Here is a 16,037-nt window from a genome sequence, read left to right as displayed (position 1 = left end):
CCGTCCGTCAGGTTCCTGTCGGTCGCGATGAAGAAGAGACGGCGGTGGGAGAGTAGATGAAATTCCAAATTGGACGGTATGCACACCAGACACAGAATTGGTACTTTCTACCCAGTTGAATTCCATCTATTAATTTTATCTACATCCAAACAATCGCTTTGGTATTGAGTCCATTTCCAAAACTAGTCTGATTTGGTATTAGACTCAATTTAATACCAAGCCTTCCAATATCTGCATCCAAACAGAGCCTACAAGTAATTATGACACATACTGTAATTTGCAGGTAGAATAAAACATTCAAAATGCACATTTTTTTTTCTTTGCACTTTAATGCTTTACCATATTTCCCATGAAATGGCACTTGACAGTGAGGTGCCTCTTCGTAATCAAAAGCATAATTGATATTTTTGTTTCTTCAGTTCCGAAAATGAGAAATAAAATACCATGTGTCACGCTCACATGCGCAAATTAAGGATAATGAAGTAAACCATATTGTATATGATGTTTATGACAATAGAACAAGTCAATTACCCTCTGTTCTTAAATATATAGCACTGTTGACTCTTTACTCACACTTTGACCAACAATATTATTTAATAAAGTAATTAGTACCAATACATCTATTATCAAAAATAGGTTATATTTAACTTGTAGATTTTTCTATTTGCATAAATATTTACACAAAAGATGAATAGTCAAATGAATGAGAAAAGTCAATAATATTATTTTTTTATACATCTAATAGTAGTTTTTCTTTAACTAATTAGATTGTCCTAAATATTTGTTATATTTTTAAAAATGGAGGTGGTATACGATAAGCTTCGCTTTCATCTGGTGTACAGAACTGAAGATGCTCGAACGTCATCAGGAAGAAAAGTTTCCCTGTTTTTTCTTCTTAATTAATTAAATTTCCAACGAAAATATGTCAGCAGACTCAGCGCTGATTTTGACACGTGGACAGTATTATTCTAGTAACACAGTGCCCCCGTGGCACTAATGAAGAAGAATTGTGCCTAGCTAGTTACTTTTGATAGGCCGAGTCAACCTCCATGGCACTCGTACGCGCTAACCATTCCCTCCTATCATCATGCAGTGTACTCGCAGCCACGTCACCATCCGGGCCCACAAACAGAATCCAACTGACTTTACTTTCAAGTGGAAAATGTACATTGCACTCGCAGCCAAAACCTTCTTCCACGAAGCAAAAAAAAAAAAAATTCTTAAATTGAGAGAGAGAGAGAGAGAGAGAGAGAGAGAGAGAGAGAGAAGGCAAATAAAAAGGATGGAATAAAAGAAGTAAACACGCCTGCACGGCTGCGGAAACCCTCTCATCATCTAGCTAGCAGCCCTATTCCTTGGCATGCATCACTCTCACAAAAACAAAAGCTTGCACAAGCAGAGAAAAAGTTGCCGAGAAAAAGAAAGCTAGGGCTCTCCATGGATCCAAAGAGAAAGGAACATTTCAAAGTTGAATGCTCCAATATATTTGCGTTGCTTCCATCCATATATGGTACATTTTTCCTTTCCACTCTGATCCACTGGGAGCATCAGATTCTGCTTAAACACCAAGCAGTGTAGATGTGAGTGACGACGGCGCACTTCACTGCTAGGAGGACCCAATGCAATAGCAATAAAGCTGCCTTGCCTACCAGAGCTAAGCTAGCTATCCTACTTACACATGATATATTTATATAAATACTATCTCGTAGCGCAAGAGCTTGCATGCCTGTGTTGTAAAACATCCTCTGATCAATTAGTATTATTATAAGAGGTAATTGGGTGCTTAATTAGTACCAATTAATGTTGCTGCTGCATATTGCCTTTCCATCAGCAGCTCACCTGGTTGGCTCTTTGTTTACTCATCGATCGACCACTTGCTTGACACGTTGCTTGAATTCGTTCCTATGGACTCGCTGGTAGCTTGGGCTGCTGGCCGGAGCCCTCGTCCTTGCAGCTGTTGTTGTTGTTGTTGTCGTACTTGTCCTTGGGTGTCCGGCCGGCGGGGGGGCCGGCCTCGGCGAGCATCTGGACGACGTCGGCCATGGTGGGGCGGAGGCCCGGGATGCTGCAGGTGCATCGCACGGCGACGCGCAGCGCCTGCACCATCTCCTCCTTGTAGGGGCTCCACGCCAGGCGCTTGTCCAGCGCGTCCGCCTCGGCGCCGCCGGCCACCTTGCCGGAGACCCAGTGCACGATGTCCCGCGTGTCGCCGAACTCCGGCTCGATGGGCTTCCTCCCCGTGGCCAGCTCCATGAGCACCACGCCGAAGCTGTAGACGTCGCACTTGGTCGTCGCCTTGGACGAGTAGGCGTACTCCGGCGCGAGGTAGCCGTAGGTCCCGGCGATGGTGGTGGTGGACGCGTCCCGGTCGGCGGCGCCGCGCGCCTGGAGCACCTTGGCGATGCCGAAGTCGGCGACCTTGGGCTCGAAGTCGGCGTCGAGGAGGATGTTGGAGGACTTGATGTCGCGGTGGACGATGGGGAACATGAGGTCGTGGTGGAGGTAGGCGAGGCCCTGCGCAACGCCGAGCGCCACGCGGTGGCGCGTCGGCCAGTCCAGCAGCAGGAAGCACCCGTGCAGCGCCTCCCACAGGTTGCCGTTGGGCATGTACTCGTACACCAGCAGGTTGCTGTCGGCGGCGGAGTAGCAGCAGTAGAGCTTCACGATGTTCTTGTGCCGGATGCTGCCCAGCGTCTCCACCTCCGTGCGGAGCTCGCGGTCGCCGAGCCAGCCGCCGCCGGCGCTGTTGGTGGTGGTCGTCATCACCACGTCATGGTGCTGCTGCTGCTTGCTGCTGATGGGACGCCGCGCCGACACCCACAGCTTCTTCACCGCCACCAGCTCGCCGCTGCTCAGCTCGATCTTGTACACCGTCCCGGAGCCGCCGTGCCCCACGATGTTCTTCTCGATCAGCGCCTCCAGGATCTCGTGCTGGTCGAAGCTCAGCTTGTGGAAGCTCGTCACGTCGTAGGACGAGCTCGACGCCGGCGACGTCGGCGCCCCGTCGTGCTCCGCGTCCTGCCGCGCCCGCAGCACCCACCGTCGCGCCAGCGCCAGCGCCGCCACCACGCACACCAGCGCGCACACGCCCACCACCCACACGTTCCCGGCCAGCCCCCGCCGAAGGCTCGGCCGCGGGCACAGCGGCAGCGCCGGGTCCGTCAGGTTCAGCCGGAACGCCACGCACAGCCCCGGGTTGCCGGCCACGCTCTCCAGCAGGCCCTCCTTGATGAGCGGCGGCGGCACGGGACCCGACAGGTTGTTGTTGGAGAAGTCCAGCGAGTTGGGCAGCAGCGTGCAGAGCGACTCCGGGATCGCGCCGGACAGCGCGTTGTCCGACAGGTTGAGCACGTTCAGGCTCCGCAGGCCGGCGAGCGACGCCGGGATGGAGCCGTTCAACCGGTTGCCCTGCAGGGACAGCTGGTTCAGCCGCGCCAGCCGCCCCACCGCCTCCGGGATCGGCCCGCCGATGAAATTGTTGCTCAGGTCGATCTTCACCAGCCCCGAGGCGCCGGCGATCTCCGGCGGGAGCTCGCCGGACATCCGGTTGTTGGACGCGAACAGCGACGTCAGGTTGGTGGCGCCCGCCACCGTCGCGGGCACCGGCCCCGTCAGGTGGTTGTAGGAGAGGTCGACGATGGAGGCGTGCGGGAGGCCGAAGATGCCCGGCGGGACGTCGCCCTCCAGGTGGTTGTTGCTCACCCGGAACCGGAGCAGCGGGGTGCACTCGGCGTAGGCCGCCGGGATGGGGCCCGTCAGGAGGTTGCTCAGCACCAGGATGTACTGGAGCTGGCCGTTGGCGCAGGCGTACGGCGGCAGCGGCCCCGTCAGCTGGTTCTCCGACACCTCGATCACGTTCAGGTCCGAGTAGCGGCCGAGGTCGGCGGGGATCTCGCCGGTGAGCTGGTTGCGGTACACGGAGAGGATGCGCAGCTGCGTGGAGTTGCCGAGCACGGCCGGGATGGGGCCGGTGAGCTCGTTGGTGTATATCTGGAGCACGCGCAGGTTGGGCAGCGCGCACAGGGACTCCGGGATGCCGCCGGTGAGCCGGTTCTCGGAGAGGTCGATGTCGGTGAGCTCCGTGAGGTTGCCGAGCTCGACGGGGACGACGCCCTCCAGCTGGTTGTAGTAGAGCTCCAGGAACTGCAGGTTGGGGAGGCGCGCCAGCGACACGGGGATGCGGCCGATGAGGAAGTTGCCGCTGAGCTCCAGGTCGGTGAGCGACGACATGTTGCCGAACCAGGCCGGGATGCCGCCGCGCATGGACGTGGTGGAGAGGATGAGCACGCGGATGCGCCGCAGCGCCATGAACGACTCGGGCGGCCGCCAGATGTCGAACCCCGGGTTCTCGTTGAAGTTGACGACCTCGAGGGTGGTGACGTTGGTGATGGACGTCGGGAACGCGCCGGTGAAGAGGTTGTTGGACATGTCGAGCACCCGCAGCGCCCGCATCGGGGACAGGTCCGGGACGGCGCCGGACACGCCGGAGTAGCTCACGTTGAGCACCTCGAGGGAGGTGCAGTTGAGCAGGCCCAGCGGGAAGCCGCCGCGGACGTCGTTGTACGCCATCTGGAGCTCCCGGAGCGCGGGCAGCGCCGCGCAGACGCCCGGCGGGAGCCGGCCGACCAGCCGCCACGACGTGACGTCGATGCCCGTCACGTTGCCGCCCTGGTCGCAGGCGACGCCCTGGAACCTGCAGTAGTCCGGCGCCGGCGAGGAGAAGTCCCACCTCGACATGCCCGGCCCGGGGAACTGCTCCTTGATCCTGGCCAGGTAGGCAGCCTGCGCGTCCAATGCCGCCGCGCCGCCATCGCCGGCCGCGAAGAAGATGAAGAGAATAAACCAGAGCAAGGGTGGGAGGGACACCATAGCACCTACCAGCTGGTAGCTGCCTATCTAGGAGATTGATAGAAGAACCTGTTGCTTCTTCTTCCTCTGCGTGTTGAGCTGAGCTTGGAAAATCTTAGCTTATTGCACACTAGTAAGAGTAGTGTTGTTGTTGCAGTGGGATGGAATGGGATGGAATGGAATGGTGAGGAGGCGCTATCAGGAAGGGAGGGAGTATATAAGTGGAGTGGGAATCTGTGGAGGGAATTGGAATTGGTGAATGCTGATCGATGATATAAAGGAGACGAAGGAGAGATGCATGGCTTTTGCTGTTGGGGATATATGCCCAGCTCCTCCAGCTGCTCACAACCAAACCGACAGATAGCTAGCTGCAGAGTGTGCAACATTCTCCAGCCTCTTCTTTCCCGTGCCGTGCTCTTCATCAGCTCTTGTGCCATCAGTGCACTAGTGCTGGTCAAAGTAACAAACATTCTCTAGCCCAGTCAAGCCCACTTTGTCCACTAGCCAGCCACTCAGAGAATCAAGGTCATTCTTCAGCCCGGAACTGATATGATACTGGCCCGCACGGCTCGACCCGGCCCAGACGAGCATTAGCTGAACCCAAGTGTGTTTCACATTTTCAGACTTTGAGGTGCAGCTGTCAAGTGATCAGTAAAGCAGCAGCTTCTGTTCAGAGTTGACATGATTCAGTTTCGGTTAGGAGTTGACATAAATCAGTTTCTGTTAAGAGTCGACAAAAACCAACACTACCATACTAGTAACTATGCATCTATTAGCATATTTTCTGCTGAATGGAGGGCACTGTGTCATGGTGGAGAAGCATCACTCACAGTCACAGCCCAGCACCACTGCACTGCACGGCTGTGAAAACACTCAAGGCACAAAGACACTGCAGATCAAACCTGCAGCAGTGCTGCTGCTAATCCTGCAATCTCCATGGGGAACAAGAAGAAAGCCTCCACTGGTGCCAATCCCAATCATTGCTCACACTTTAGGAGGATAAGCAGCATGCTGACAAATGTAAAGCCTCCTCAGCTCCCAAAATGCAATTTTCTATAGCCCTCACGACCTGTGAGTTAGAGGAGTGTATCCTGCACCAGAAAGTAGCAGCAATTGAAAACGGCGAGTGCTACTGCGCACACACTGTGCTCAACTCCTGATACTTCAGTAGTGGCCTGAATGATGCTGTGCTTTGCTAGTAGTAGTTTATTTGCAATTTGTGCATACGCCAATCTGCATCTTTTCCTGTTCAACCAGTACTTAGTAGTTTATTAACTGAATTAGTACTTTAGTTTGCTGTATTATATTAGCTTAATGGAGTAAAAGCCTAAAGGCACGCATGCTGATAATTGATATGCAAACTTTTTTTGGAGGAAAACTACTGCTGATGGTTTTGGATTTGCCTGAAGAGTCCATTAGTCAACATTCTCAACCTGGAATAATTAAGAATTCCATATGGAATTTAGGCGCTTCACCATTAGTGCTAGAGCATTCGTAGGCACTTGGCACAGATTCTGCACTGTTATTAAATTGTCATAAGAACAATTCGTCCAAAAATGAAATGCCACGGGAATAGAACACCGCAAACGTAAGAATGCACACGTGTGCTCCAACGTTTTCCTCTTTCCAGCCATCTGGATAGCACCGAATAAAATTTCCATCCTTAATTACACTGAAAAATATTGTCCTAGAAAGAACAGCGTGCATACAGGAAAAGTCCAATATCTTTATTTTCTTTTCTAAATTTCGCCAAAAAAAAGAATGCATAAGAATCATTTTTGTGGAGATGGTAGTGGGTCCACGTGGAGGAATCCATGGTGGATAAGGTGTGGCAGTAAGGTGCCTGGTGATATATCATAGATGCTCACTCAAAAGGGAGCAAGCACTAGAGAGATTAGATAAAACTCACTGTGGTGGAAGTGAAAAAGGAGGCCTTGACATGCCCAAAACATTAATTAAAACCCCTTGCTTGAATCTGCTGCATACACTCATCATGTGTTTCCTGCATCTCCTGATTGGCCAAAAAAGCATTATTAGGTTCAGAAGCACATCAGGCCAATCGTTGTAAAAAAAGGCAGCGCATAACGATTCGCCACATATGGAAAAGAGCAAGGCTAATTGTTGCTTGACCTGATAAATCAACAATATCATGGATGAACCCAACTAAAAGCTTCATGCTATAGTTGATAGTTTTTTTTCTTTACTGATCCAAGGAAACTTGGATCTGAATTATGGTGTAAAGAGTTTAAAATGTCTCTTAGCTTTTTTATCAATCTGATAGCTTATAGCAGTTTGGGAGGCTGATTGACGCTTGATGGTGCGTGCACGTGTGTGGTACTATGAATGTGAAGATAACAGGACATTATGCAATGGAAGAGTTAGGTATGGCATGGTAAATCCCTTTTTTCCTTCACCATGAAAAACAGGAGGATCGGTTAAAAGATATGAAACGGTATTTAGTAGTAAAAGGAGAAATGATTACGGCCATTAACAAGGCAAGGTGAAAACACTGTCATATAGCATTAGCTTGTAGTGGACGGAGAATGAATACTCCTTTTGAAGGGCAGGGCAAGGTAGCCAAAAGTTGAAGATGTAACAAACTTGAAGCTCTTCTTTTTTTAAGATAAAGATTATAGATGCTGGAGTAGCGCCTACCCTGCGGTTGCAGCACTAGCTGGAGCCAGCATCTAGGACTGTTTTTGGTTCAAGGAACTCTGATCTATCTGAATGTTTATGATAGCTCACTTGTTCTATGTGAGGAAAAATTGGATCAGATTGTCCTCCGAAGCTCTGTTGCTCGGTCATAAGTTTCCTCATGTATCCCTACTATATACGAAATAAAGAACAAGGTCATCTTTGCAAAGTTATGAAACATGTGTGACCTCATGTTGGTTCTCTTGTGCGCTGCAGTGATATGACGCGTTCCAGTTCATGGTGCAGAACGATTTCCTGATTGGCCAATTAATGGCATTATTAGGTTCATAAGCACATCAGGCCAATCGTTGCTAAGAAGAAATAGTACAGAACGATTCGCCACATGTGCATGGGAAACGGCAGTGCTGATTGTTCTCAGTTAACTCATCAGTGGCTTGGCCTGATAAATAAAGAAAATAGCATGGTTTAACGCAATTAATAGCTGCATGCTAGAGTTATCATCAGTGCTAATTTTTCTTTACTTATCCAATGAAGCTTGGATCTGAATTATGGTGTGAAGTTTTTACAATCTTGTCAGTTTGAATTTGTGCACGTGTGGAGATAACAGGGCATTATGCAACGGAAGAGTTGCAGAATAGTGCGTTGGTCTTTTTCATCTTCTGCGCAGGTCATTCTTCAAAAAGGGCGCAGGGCCTGTTTCGCACTTTCACTTACTGCGCCCTTTTTTTTTGTGAACGGATGTTGAATGCAACCGGGCTTGTGTTGTACTACTTTTGTATGTAGTTCACTTGACTAAGATATTTAGAGATTGCTTCTGTTGTCAAGTGAAGAATATTGCTCCAGTCATGGAGCAGTTTTAAGTTTTAACAGGGGGGGTGGGTCCAACATTTAGTTTTCATGTTTTGCCTGTGTGCAATCTGACTTATTGTCGGCCGCTGGAACAATTCAAATTGGAACCAGTTAAGTTGTTACATGAGTTCTGAAAGGGGAAAAGGCAAGTGTATTTAACATTGTTACTTTGTTGTAGATGTAACTGAAAACTTTGCTCATGTATCTGTTTTTTGCTAAAGCTGCAGGATTTAATCGCCACGAAAATTTGCAAAACTATACATAGAATCATTAATCTGTTGCAAAATCAACAAATACATCTCCATAGTTCCAACATTTGATTGACGGCCACCAAACTAGTGAATAAATAGACTCAAAATAAGTAAAGAAAGATGTTTATCTTAGAGTGACTTGATTGATATAAGTAAATTATGTACAGTTCCTTTCTTCCATTAGGAGTCAGATTTTTAGTATCACAGTTTTTTTCCTGTACATAACAGTGCATCTCTCCCTACATAGCTATTTTATCTTTAGACTGCATGACTTAATCAGAATATCAGCCTTTTCAAAACTATACAGTCAGATCTCAGCCGAACGTCCATTTGCCTAGTGTTTTGAGATAATTAGTCTGAAGCACCATCCTCGCAAAATTGTAAAATATTAGTAGCTTGGGCACTGGAAGTCAGGTCAGCTACAGACAACAGAGCCGAATTCATTTCTCACTGCAGAAGAACTCCTCGGCTCTGTCCAAGAAAGAAGCTGGGATCTTTCTATGCAACATGAAGTTAGATGAAGCTTCTCCAGCTCTTTGCTTCAGAGGCCCATCATCAACACCTCTTCCTCTACCATCCTTCTGAACCCTATTTCTGTTGAATCTGATTCCTCCTGAAACACCCTTCCCAACAACTGGCCGTCCAATTTTGCGGCTTGACCTTATTGGGAGGTCACCTTGTGAGTTCCTAGTATCGAGTAAACTCTGCGTGTTATCACCGGAATTGTTTCCAGAACCATCTATAGCAAAGGAATCTGGAGAAGTCAATCCTGATGTTTGACAGGACTTGAGTAAAGAACGAAGCATATCCGTGCTTATTTCCTGCTGTACAACACTTAGGTTCTGATCACAACCATAGCAAACAGCGATCAGAGCAGCAGCCAAGATGGGCATCAGCTCGGGGTCACTGAAGAAAACAAATGGCAGGTCGCACACCTGTATCATAACTCATCAGATTTTTGCCCAACAATCCAAAGAAATTAAGAGAGAAGTGTCTACTTATTTACCTTATGAAGTATGGTGGGGCTCTTTCCCCACCGAAGAACAGCTTGGTTCTCAGCATGGAACAAAGAAAAGTAGCCAAGAAGTAGCAGAGACTCTAGAAGCAGCAAACCAACCTAAAAAAATAGCACAAACGATCACAACTGAGAACAGAGGAAGCAGGGAAAAAAATTGCATTCGTAAAAGCACCAAAGAAAATAATATGATATATATCATGCTGGGTGAACGCACGTTTATACAAGGAATAGACTTATATGTTACCTGATCGTTTGGTACCCTCCATTTATTCATGCAATGACTCAGCAGGAAGCTGATTAAATGGAAGAACTCCATCTTTAGATCTGATCTAGCCTGAAAACAATTCATAATCAGTAAGAATACTAACATATGCAGGAAAAAAACAGAGAGTAAAGATATCAATGGTTCCCATATTCATACTTTTGGCTTTGCTAGACAGATTTTTTTTTTGAAAATAAGCCAGACAGAACATTCATCTGAAACCTTTGTGGATAGCTCGTTCTACACTGATACCATGGACAATGACTAGTGCAGGAAAGTAGTTAAGTTTTAGTGTGTCTGAATGGACAACATCGGTTTCAGTACTCAAAGTGATACATCCAAAAGAACAGGCAAGTAACCAATAATAGGACCGACAATATCCATCCTTTTATGAAGAGGACTTACCAGCATGCACTGCAGAAGGTTAATATCCAAACGCGCCATATTGTTCAAAACTTTTAACACACCAGTGGCCACTTCTTCAAAATTTGATGGAAGAATAGCTAGAGTCTGAAAAATGAGTTAGTAAATTTTGGTAGCAAGAAAAGATTCATAAAAACCAATGCGTTAAACATGCAAAATTTGCCCTGCTAATTTCTAAGACGCCAAAACTCAAGTTTCTGCTTACATTGTAATGAAATCCGAAGAAATAAAAGCATGCTAGTTGCTAGTAAATGTGTACAGTGTCATTTTAGCATGTTTGTTTGTTCAAAGAACACAAAGCACCTATTTAAAGATGTCACATATCAATTATTATGTACCTAATAATCTAAAATGCACATATAAATTTTATAAGGAGTCATATAATTTTGTAAAAATGACAATAGGTCTATAGATATAGAATTTAGAAACAGCATAACAAATTTCTCCAAAAAAACATTGCCCAGGCGGACAAACCTGATCTGACGATGATCTATTATTTGCCTGGAGCAAAACAGCCGTCAAAAGTGACGGTAGGCTAACAAGGCCAGTCTCAGCCATTGCAGAAAGTAAAAGAATTACAGGATGCTTTAGGTTTGTCTCATTGCCTTTTCCAGGACTATTATTATACACTGAACCTACATTGTTCAACTTTCTTGCTTCAAGAGAACTGTCTGTTGTGCTATTTTCATCTCCCTGGCTAGGAATTTCAGAACGCTTCTCTGTAGTAATCCCCAAATCAAGCGGTTGCATTGCTGGGTTATTCAGGCCATCAGAGATAGCTATCAAGTCTTTTCTAGTTTCATCAACCAATTTTCTGTCCCCTGGAATGCTCAAATCATGCAGTTTACAGGATTTGTTTTCTTCGGTCAGTTCACTACACAAAGATGGCAATTTGGTATCTCCAGACTGATCTAGTGCCATCAACTGGTTACCCATACTGTCTTGTGAACTAAGATATTCATATTCTTGAACTATAATGCCACCTAATGTCCTGCATTTGCAAGACTCCCAATCGATGGTAGAGAAATTTCCAGGCTTAGATGTTAAGACAGCCAAAAGGTTGAGACCAAAGAGTATCGATGATGGCAGTGGGGATCCTTCCACCTGGGGTCTATCATAAAGCGCAAACAAATCTCGGAGACGGTGAATTATTTGATAAGCTACAATCAGTTCAATCAAACCTCCTTGCATTTGAAGTTGTTCATCATCGAGGTGTACATGGCCAACAATCGTGGTCACAGTCCATAAGAAGCCATCTAACACTTCACCTGACGACTCTGTATTCTCAGTTGAAGTTTTGTTAGACAGAATATTTGAACTTCCAGAGTTGGATGCTGCCACCTTAATGTAATTCTCCAGTGATGCTGATAGCATGGGAATAATAGGAGGTAAAAGATTCTGTACTAGAAAATATGTTCGATTAGCTGGAAGTGAGAGCAACACTCTCAACAGGCGCAAAAGGTAGACAGTGACTTGACAAGCTCCAGGCTTTGAAGTGTGTGATGCAGGTAAAGCGGATGCGATGAAGTCGAGCAGACCAACTTGTCTTGATGCATGGAGTTCAAGATCCTTTCCTTCTAAATACTGTACCCAAATAAACAGAAATACCTTCAGTACTTAGTACAATACAAGACATAGTGAATATGACAATGAGAAATACCTTTGTTATGTCGCCGACAATCAAACCAATACTAGCAGCACCTTCTTTTCTGGCTTGACGAAGTCTCTGTAGGTCTTGAAGCCATCTACTTAACTTAGCTTTGGCAGCTCCTAGAGCAGCCCTGTGTGTGATTCCAGTACTTTCACCTATGGGTGGTTCAATAAATTCATGCTTTAGAGCCATTAATCTCTGGCGAATCTTTTTAATCCTTCGTTTCATCTGTACATTATTAGACGATTTAACCATAGAATCTGCAGCGCTGGAATTGCCAGTTGTCTGTGAATCTTCGCCACTATTAGTATAATTTGAACGGTTTTGGCCATCTTTACTTGGAAAGCGGCGCTGAAAAGGTGAAGGCTGGTCCCTAAGATCCATTGAGGCTCGCTCGCGTATCTGTTCTAGGTGATACTTACGGCGCTGCTCACTCTCACGGAGCTTTTCAGCTAATTTTTGGGCTAAAAGTTCAGCTTCCTCTTGTTGCACTTTTGCTCTTATTTCTTTTCTACGTTGCTGTTCTGCAGCCCTTGCTTCCCTGGCAGCACTAGATGCTTTGCGCTCCTCTTCTCTTCTGAAAATAGCCTCTTCTTTCTTGCGCTGTATTTCAGCAAGGCGCTGCATCTTCTCAGCTTCAAGGAACTTCCTTCGTTCCAAAACTGCTTCTTCCCTTGCAGTGTCCTCCTTTTGCTTTGTTTTGATCACCTGTAGCTTTTCAGCTCTCCGCATTTCAGAATCATAAAGTTTCTGCCTCAGCAAGAATTTCTTGTTTTCCTCATTCAACGATGTAATAAAACGGACCTCATTTACTTTAGTACTCTCATCACCAGCTCTTTTTGCAACCTGGGCAAGATAAGCTTCATGACGAGATTCACCACGTTGATGGCGTGCATTCATTACTTCTCGCAGTTTTGAGCTGCGCACAGCCTGCCACTCATTTACACGACTCAACTTTTCAGAGGTACGTTGTAGCCTCTGAACCCTCTCACTCTCTAGTTGACTCCTAATACGCAGTGCTCGTGCATGCTTTTCTTCTGCTTCTTTTTTCATATCCAAAGCGCTTCTTTTTTTCTTTTCAGGAGACATCAACTTATCATGTAGAACACGAGCACGATCTGTAACTTTTCTGCCAACACCAGGAGAATGAGAAACACGAGAACTCCTTGCAGGAGATTTCAATATATCTTCCCAGTTTCTTTTCTCCTTCCAGGCATCCATTGACTTCCAAGGTGATGTAATTTGCTTCTCCTTATCAAGATGAACTGTACTCTTTTTAACAACATCAGTTGACTTGAGCCTGTCAAATTTGTTTTCTGGCATCTCCTTGCTATTCTTAAAGGTGTGCTTCTCTATTTCTGAGATCGGTTCTAGTGACCCTCTTCTACTCCTTGCAGAATATGAAGGCATGCTTTGTGGATGTGATTTATCTGACTTGAATGCATCCCTGATTTGCTTCTCTCCAGTAATCTTTTTCTCGCTGCTATCAGGAAGTTTTACCTGACTCTCCACTTTCAAACTTATATTCCTAACAGTTGCCGATGCTGTTGTCAGCTTTGACGAGCTACCCAAAACTTCCTCAGAAGAGCTGGATGTAAATCTCTCTGCTGTTATACCAGCCTGCTTGCATGCCAGTTCCATTTGGATTCTCTGGAAGGCCTCTAGTGATGAAGAGAGTATTTCTTGCCTGTGTGGTGAACTTGTCATCCTTCTAACCTGCATGTACGATGTAGCCAACAAGATTTAGAGTACTAAAACACAGCAGAAGAAACTATCGTGCAAGGCCGGAAAGAAAAACATGCAGCTATTAATATTGTAGTTCTCAATCCAGCAACACGTCACAGTGAAGGTCCCATTCAATATTCATGCACACATATGTTGATGCAAGGAAGAAGATGCTATGCTCACATAGTTAGTGGTCAATTAATCATAAATATGCATTAGTAAAAATGGACCACAAGACATCAGGATGCCTAGTGAGAAAACAGACCTCCCAAGACAAGGCATGAGGTCGCCTATGGTCAGCTTTCACAGTCAATGGCATCCCCTCCTTCGCTACACCAGCAGATTTTTTGGTGTTATCAAAATGCTCCGCTCTGGATTTAAGTTCTTGAAAATCAGATATAGCTTCTTCAAGAACAAGAATGGATTCATTAATTTGTTCCATGTCACATTCTAGTTCACAGAGGAGGTAAAGTTCATCAACAGCCCTATTCAGATTCTCAAAAAGAAAACACCATAGCCTCTGCCTGAATCTTTCTTTGCTCTCAGCAGTTTCAGATCCAAAATCTGCAGAAGCTGGTGCATGGTCAAGAAGTAGCGTTCTACTTTCTGTGGAAGCAACAGATGAAGATGTAACTGGAACTTCATGATCATTATTGGAGCAAGATAGGGAAACGGAGTCAGTTGAGGCTGTTGAACCACTAACATTCAACATACTGTCTGGTATTTCATGTTTATCTTGTGGCCCCCTCGTGTCATCTTTGGGTGTCTCAGTTCCTTGTATAATAATTGGAGATGCCTCATCAACTGTTGTACAAGAGTCCGTCTCCAGTTTGAGTTTACTTTCATCCTTTTGTTCATTTCTGAAATGTGCAGCATCTTCACCATGGCTGAGGTCTCTGGAAGAACTATTATCTCTGCATGAATCTAAGGGTAGTGGTAAACCTGGAACTTCATCAAAGTCTCCAAACTTTACAGGAGTATTGGACAAGGCACCTACTGGCTCTGTTTTTGGAGAACATTTTACATGCTGAGAAAGGTCTGCACATTTTGCAAGGCTGTCTGAACAGGTGGAGGATTCATGAGGAACTGAAGGATTTGCATGATCAGCCAGACCAGTTTTGGGAGTTTCACTTGCTTCTTGAGCCACCAGCAGTTCTTCAGGTCTTTCTACTACATACTCCAAGGCTGAAGCATTTAAGACACTCTTCAGGTCATTGGCGCCTACATCATTGCATCCTTCAGCATGACCATTAGTTGTTTCTCCACTACCAGATTCATCAACATCAACACCAACATTAGCATTTACGCTCGGAGGTGGGTGTTGCGGCCTGTCATGCCACCTTAAACTGTCACTGTTATAGCTGGCCTGTGACCGTGGCGGCAAGTTTGGAATTTTATTGCTGGAACCGCCAGAAGACCTCTGCAATGTGTACTTTGAGCTGGACCGATGCTTCTGCAAAATGGGATCATGGCAAGTTAAGAACGATAACAGTAAGAATCATGAGGCACAATGCAGAGCCGTATGAGAAAATCATCAGAGCAAGACACAGAAAACAAGAGAAAATAAGGCAGGCATAGAAGGAAACCTTTTTGACTTCAAACCACCCTGATCCAAGGTCATCCGCATCTCCGTTATCATTCTCCATAACCACCGACGAATCCTCAGCTGTTGGTTACGGCATTCTTACTTCCCCAGACAAATATATCGCACTGATTACACCTGCTTGCTGCAGGAAATGTTGGAGCCAAATTATTTCGAGTGTATTGAAAAGGGACTACAAAAATGACATGTTGTTCAAGACAATCCGTTGGTGCCTGGGGCAAGTATCTCAGTTAAAGACTACTATTAAACACGGATAGGACTCACTTAAACCCTAAAGCCGAAATGCACTATAAATTAAGGAACTAGGAGAGAGAGAGAGAGAGAGAAAAAACGGGAGGATTCCCCATCGATGCATCATTTCCATGGGCAGGCTTCGCTTGGAATCCTCAGGGGCGGACCCAGTATAGGACATGGGTGTACACCCAACAATTTTTGCAAAAAAATCGAAGTTAGTAGGTAAAATCCATGGTCAGATCCGAATACAAGTATAGGACATGGGTTTTGGGTGTTGGATTTCGCGCATCAGGAAGGGAAGGGAAGGGAATAGGCGAACATACCTGTAGGATGCTCGTCGCCGGCGAAGCCCCGGACGAAGACCAGGACAGGGCGGCCGCTCACTCTCTCTGTCGGCGGCGCTAGGGGAGAAAGGCCGTAAAAATGAAAAAAAAAATTATAGGTAGAGGAGACTCCCAGCAAATTTTTAGGAGGTTTGACAGAAAAAAAAAATGATAGCTCGACGTCGTGCTCAATGA

The 16,037-nt window shown here is 46.3% G+C and overlaps 2 protein-coding genes across 4 annotated transcripts; both read right to left on the bottom strand.

The window, feature by feature from the left end:
- Nucleotides 1-1,440: 1,440 nt before the first annotated feature.
- On the bottom strand, nt 1,441-5,444 carry LOC112887294 (receptor protein-tyrosine kinase CEPR1). Its single transcript, XM_025953434.1, has one exon. It carries the CDS (start codon nt 4,867-4,869, stop codon nt 1,903-1,905), a length of 2,967 nt encoding a protein of 988 aa, XP_025809219.1. The 5' UTR covers nt 4,870-5,444; the 3' UTR covers nt 1,441-1,902.
- A 3,266-nt stretch (nt 5,445-8,710) lies between these two features.
- On the bottom strand, nt 8,711-15,972 carry LOC112886671 (S phase cyclin A-associated protein in the endoplasmic reticulum-like). 3 transcript variants are annotated; one of them, XM_025952636.1, is made up of 9 exons: nt 15,843-15,972; nt 15,269-15,409; nt 13,948-15,135; nt 11,967-13,673; nt 10,781-11,890; nt 10,289-10,393; nt 9,866-9,955; nt 9,610-9,720; nt 8,711-9,538 (listed from the first exon to the last, which is right to left on the bottom strand). In XM_025952636.1, exons 2-9 carry the CDS (start codon nt 15,326-15,328, stop codon nt 9,044-9,046), a joined length of 4,866 nt encoding a protein of 1,621 aa, XP_025808421.1. In that variant the 5' UTR covers nt 15,329-15,409; nt 15,843-15,972; the 3' UTR covers nt 8,711-9,043. The 3 variants fall into 3 exon arrangements, with proteins under 3 accessions (XP_025808421.1, XP_025808420.1, XP_025808422.1); XM_025952635.1 differs by having other exon boundaries at nt 15,269-15,670; nt 15,843-15,924; XM_025952637.1 differs by lacking the exon at nt 15,843-15,972 and adding an exon at nt 15,618-15,807.
- Nucleotides 15,973-16,037: the final 65 nt, after the last annotated feature.

Source organism: Panicum hallii, chromosome 3 (assembly GCF_002211085.1).
Source record: "Panicum hallii strain FIL2 chromosome 3, PHallii_v3.1, whole genome shotgun sequence".
Taxonomy (NCBI): Eukaryota; Viridiplantae; Streptophyta; class Magnoliopsida; order Poales; family Poaceae; genus Panicum; species Panicum hallii.
This window is presented reverse-complemented; position numbering and strand designations above follow the sequence as displayed.

Excerpts from the sequence above, each read along its gene's own strand:
- LOC112887294 (XM_025953434.1), bottom strand. The coding sequence starts at position 4,869 with ATGGTGTCCCTCCCACCCTTGCTCTGGTTTATTCTCTTCATCTTCTTC.
- LOC112886671 (XM_025952636.1), bottom strand. The coding sequence starts at position 15,328 with ATGGAGAATGATAACGGAGATGCGGATGACCTTGGATCAGGGTGGTTT. Across the intron at positions 11,891-11,966 it reads TTGTCGGCGACATAACAAAG|TATTTAGAAGGAAAGGATCT; the intron begins GTATTTCTCATT and ends ATTTGGGTACAG. Across the intron at positions 9,956-10,288 it reads ACCTTCTGCAGTGCATGCTG|GCTAGATCAGATCTAAAGAT; the intron begins GTAAGTCCTCTT and ends AATTGTTTTCAG.